Source organism: Osmerus mordax, chromosome 19 (assembly GCF_038355195.1).
Source record: "Osmerus mordax isolate fOsmMor3 chromosome 19, fOsmMor3.pri, whole genome shotgun sequence".
In the NCBI taxonomy this organism is placed as follows: Eukaryota; Metazoa; Chordata; class Actinopteri; order Osmeriformes; family Osmeridae; genus Osmerus; species Osmerus mordax.
Genome location: NC_090068.1, coordinates 10557947 through 10563027, shown reverse-complemented (window position 1 = coordinate 10563027; position 5081 = coordinate 10557947). Strand labels below are relative to the sequence as shown.

At 42.3% G+C, this 5081-nt stretch overlaps 1 protein-coding gene across 1 annotated transcript; it reads left to right on the top strand.

Moving 5' to 3' along the window:
• The first annotated feature begins 2880 nt into the window (after positions 1 to 2880).
• On the top strand, positions 2881 to 4792 carry LOC136962742 (proteasome subunit beta type-6-like). The gene is made up of 6 exons (XM_067256603.1): positions 2881 to 2995; positions 3253 to 3320; positions 3419 to 3550; positions 3760 to 3889; positions 4167 to 4311; positions 4509 to 4792. Exons 1-6 carry the CDS (start codon positions 2903 to 2905, stop codon positions 4634 to 4636), a joined length of 696 nt encoding a protein of 231 aa, XP_067112704.1. The 5' UTR covers positions 2881 to 2902; the 3' UTR covers positions 4637 to 4792.
• The last annotated feature ends 289 nt before the right edge of the window (positions 4793 to 5081 follow it).

The window sequence follows — 5081 nt, the reverse complement described above, 5'->3', positions numbered from 1 at the left end:
AAACTCAATTATGCAAATCAAGGTATAAACAAGGATGCTTCTAGCACCATCCAGTATTGCTCTCTCCACTCTCCACAGGTCGAGATATTTCACATTTCAGAGTAAAAAAAGAAATAACTGAAAAACGTATCTAGTCCCTCTGATCCAAAACACCTGTAAAACATCAACAAGTTCTGATTGCTCTTTTCTGAAGTCTTAATCTAGAATGAAGCCGTATCAAAACTTTAAAGTGACACATACTTCATCCACTCACAGTAAAAAGAGGAGAGAAGGATGCATGCTTGTTTTGATGAAGATGAGAGACAGCAATCTGCATCCCCTCTTTATCTCTCTCTCAGATGAGGGACAGAGGGGGATTTGTGTTGCAGCCCTACCAGCTTACATCTGCCCAGATTAACGGAAGGCCCGGATGAAGGAAAAATAAGAGAGGAATGGAAGACTGTACAAGTCAACCCCTTTAAATACATTTCATCATCATCACTGTGCCATCAACAATGGATAACCATCGTACATTTGGATCTAATGTGTCTATACTCAGACACTGATATGATAAATAGATCAATTGATCTAAAGATCAATTCAGGCAGTCCTCCTCGTCAATGACAGAGACATTTTAACAATTTACATTTGTGTCATTGGGTACTGGAGGGAGATAGACATGCAGCCTCAGTATGCCTCATTAACGGGCCCAACTGACCACTGTTGGCATGGGCTGGGCTGATGTTTTGGCAACGAGACAAGCCTCTTTTTTCACACTGTCCTTTGCCACTTTACAACAAACCCCTCTCCTCTATGGGAGAATTCAACACATGGATGCTGTCACACCATCTCACCATACGTACCTGTGCAATCACTCCTTCTATAAGTGACCCTAAACATGGATTGATGAGACAGAAAGATGAAGATATACAGCTCTGAAAACACTCACAACTCGATGTTGCTTGGAACTCATAAAATGGTGATATCAAGAAATTGCTATCAATCAGAAAATCGTAAACTGAACATTTATCATTCGCAACCACTGAGTCGATAAAAAGAAGACCATGTTCATCCTGTTGTAAGATAAACAATATTGTAAATGTTGTATAATAAAAGATAATAACCATGGGGATGTCACAGAAAAACCCCTCAACAGCACTGAAATGCTTTTGCTACACATTGAGACCTATTTGATAACAGCTGGTGACACAGACTTTCTGACAGAATAAGTGAATGAATGAACCGGCGTGCAATACAGTACAATCCTGCCTGTCTGTAAATCTCATTGACTGCCCAAGTGTCCATTCAGTTGTCTGAGTGGTTTTAACAGTAGGTCTATTCTCATCTGTTTTCCCCTTGGTACATCTGGTAGCCTAGCTGCTATGGTTGCAGTATGGGCTATTTCTATACCCTGTGGACCCTGGACGGCACTGGCTTTTAGGAAAGGCGATGATCTGGGATTAAGATGCTATAAGCGCTCTTTTGATTGACTGAAATCACGCTGGCAGCTGGGATGAGACTAATCTCTCCCGTCCCATCGTAAAGGACAGACCCTGGGGGTTCTCTAATGGCCTGTCACCTGTGAGCTTAGTACAAACATGACAAAATCACATATAAGTGACTGTCTCTGTATGTAGAAATATATAGACGGGATGAATATCCTTACATTAATGGATACTATATTTGACATGTATTTCCAAATCAAAACATCCTTTTGATGTTTTGAAGGATAGTCTTCAAAGTCAAGGTAAGTATGTAGTAAATGATTCTACTGTGAGCTGTAAAGTGAAGTGTGTTTTACAATCTTGTTATTTCCTCTGGTTCCCTACAGTGTAGCTTCACTCCAGGCAGTGCAGTGAAGGAGGTCAGAGCACAGTGACATTTTCACTAACAGTATAATATTGTGTCTGTGTGTGTGTTTGCGCTTGTTTTAATGTCACATAATTATCTAAGCTTGAGAAGTACCAGGTTATAAGCAATCGGTTGCATAACTGTGCAAAGATGTTGTAATTTGACCCAATAATCCCTTGCATTAACAGCTTGTGTCTTAAGCCTACATTTAAGCAAAATACAAACAGACTCAAATACACTGACTTGATATTTTGTGACAGGGTGGACCTGGATCGAGTAGAAGGAATATAACAGCCAATAGAGAGCTGTGAGACAGCTCAACACTATCACATCTCTGAGTTGCCTGAGGCAGTCCTTCTTTTACTTACATCTTCAAAATACATCACTGAAGCCATGTGAAACATAGCCCTATCTGGTGTTGATCGCAAGTGCACCTGCATTGTAATGTGACTGGGTGCAACTAAACAATGTTTTATCATTATTGTCTTCACACAAACATCTGTTCACAGATACTCTTGGGTGGATTTTCTCCTTATGGCAGGTCAAATGTTTAACATTGAAGATAACAGCTTCAATTGAATTTCAACACCTCAACACTATGGAATAAGATGAGAAGCCATGAGGGAAAAAAACGTGAGACTTTGCAGCTGATCTGGCCTTTGGTTAATGTAGAAGACAGTACTCTCCCCTACTGCTAATGCACTGTTGCAGAGCTCTCTCCCTCGTGAATCGCACTACATGTTTTAACCATCGACCCAATCAATAGCAATGGCAGTAGGGTCAAAGTAAAGTACAAATCCATCCACAGTGAGGACTTCAGTGTTTTACGAATGCTATAATCTTTTACATAAGCCTTTGAACGTAGACGGCATTATTATTATTTTTTATAGCTTTTTTGGTTCGTTTATGTTGTGTCGGTAGGTCAAATATTCCTTTTAGAGATGCTTCTGTTCTCCTGTAGAATAAAGGGAATTTGTTATCCACGTCCTCCAGTAAGTGGCAGTAGCGAGCATAAAGTTGAGTATAACGTTGCCTTTACACGCCATCAAAGAAGAGCTTACTTACAACAAAGATGGCTGCATGTATATCAGCTAACCTGTCCGATAATTCTTTCAGTACCAATGATTTGGTGCCGGAATGGACTCGAGAAGAAGTCAGCACTGGGGTGAGAGAAATGGGAACGGAACGTTATTTTGCTTCTTTTGCTATGTTTTTTTGTTTGCTAGCGCTAACACGTCAGTTGACGTGTCCCCCTGCCGCGTTAGCTTGCTAGCTAGCGTCAAAGATGATGCGGCAAATAAACCTCAGCCACCAAACTAACAGCTAGCTGATTATCCTCATCGAAATAATGCTTCACAACTCTGTTTACTAAAATAGATAATCGATCATTGAAGAAATGTAACATGTTTCATCCACTTGCAGACAACTATAATGGCTGTGGAGTTTGATGGAGGGGTTGTAATGGGTGCAGACTCCAGGACAACAACGGGGTATGTTTCCATGCGTGCAGAACTTGTTTGGTCAACATCACAACAACAACCGTTCAGTAACTGTATTGAAACACATCTGTGTCCACACTTTTGCGCAGGGCTTACATTGCCAACCGTGTTACTGACAAGCTGACCCCCATACACGACCGCATATTCTGCTGCCGTTCGGGGTCTGCAGCGGACACGCAGGCAGTTGCTGATGCTGTCACCTATCAACTGGGCTTTCACAGGTAAGACCCAGAGATCTCAACAAAACACCCCTGCAGTAAAATGATCACTTCAGGCCCTAGCTATCTAGATTGTTTTACAATGTGCTTCTGAGTTCACATTTACGTAAGATAAGAGTTGTAGCACTTTTTAATCCCCAGATGGATATTGCACTGTTAAAGTAGCAGAGGTAGCCTAACAATTAATTTGCCCCTTTCTTTGCTTGCTGCAGTATTGAACTGGACGAGGCTCCACTGGTACAGACAGCAGCTAACCTGTTCAAACAGATGTGCTACAGATACAGAGAGGAGCTGATGGCTGGCATCATTGTTGCCGGCTGGGACAAAAGAAGGGGTGGACAGGTGGGTACAAAGCTCTGGGGGTCAGATGGCTGAACGGTTAGGGAGTCGGGCTATTAATCAGAAGGTTGTTGGTTCGATTCCAGGCCGTGTCAAATGACGTTGTGTCCTTGGGCAAGGCACTTCACCCTACTTGGCTTGGGGGAATGTCCCTGTAGTTACTGTAAGCCGCTCTGGATAAGTGTCTGCTAAATGACTAAATGTAAATGACCTTTGTCCCTTCCACACCTGGCTGGAAGTCTGAAAGATGTGACCCTTCCTCCACCCCTCCTCTCCCCAGGTGTACACAGTCCCCATGGGAGGGATGCTGGTGAGGCAGCCAGTGTCGGTGGGCGGGTCTGGAAGCTCCTACATATACGGCTTCATGGACTCCAACTACAAGACAGGGATGACCAAGGAGGAGTGTCTTCACTTCACTACGCAGGGTGGGTAACAGCAGATGCTGTCAGTTAGGATATGGTTCTTACAGTTCCAATCTGCTAAGATTAACATAAATTATCTATTTGGTGGGGTAAATTATAATCTCTTACACATACCATGCTTATGCTTACTTAAACCTCAAAATATATTACATAAATACCTCATTTTATTTTTAAATATTGCGTTTCTCATACTTCTGCAGCTCTTGCGCTAGCCATGGAGCGAGATGGATCCAGCGGAGGAGTGGCTCGTTTAGCCGCCATCACAGAGGAGGGTGTAGAAAGACGTGTGGTTCTGGGAAACCAGTTGCCCAAATTCTTCAATGCCTAAAAGGCAGATAAGTTTCCCAAGAAGACAAGGAGTTACTCCGTCCTCCATTAAGCCCTAAATTTAGTTGTACGTAAAATCAGAAGCCATACCTCTGTGTTTTTCACCACTTTTGTTTTGTTAAATTAGATTTGTTGTGTAATAAATAACGGTCTTGGATTTATTGGTGTCATTTTTACATTTTGAACGAACTGGCACACTGCAAACAAGCACAAATTCCCAATACATGTGACTTTTGTGAGCTGACAGAGTGAATAGAGCTGCGAGTTGCAGCTATCTGTCTGCAGCACATGGTGTGTTAATGTGGATGATGTGGAGTTATGATAGAAAACTCACTGGCATGGAGCATAAGAGTGACTCATCGATGATGGAACGAACTGCTGTTCAGCGTGGTCTACACAGTTGTAGCCCAGGGCAAAAATGAGTAAGAAGCTAGTAGAAATATGCA

Coding starts and splice junctions, on each gene's coding strand:
- LOC136962742 (XM_067256603.1), top strand. CDS start 2,903: ATGGCTGCATGTATATCAGCTAACCTGTCCGATAATTCTTTCAGTACC. Junction 3,321..3,418: donor GACTCCAGGACAACAACGGG/GTATGTTTCCAT, acceptor ACTTTTGCGCAG/GGCTTACATTGCCAACCGTG. Junction 3,551..3,759: donor TATCAACTGGGCTTTCACAG/GTAAGACCCAGA, acceptor TGCTTGCTGCAG/TATTGAACTGGACGAGGCTC.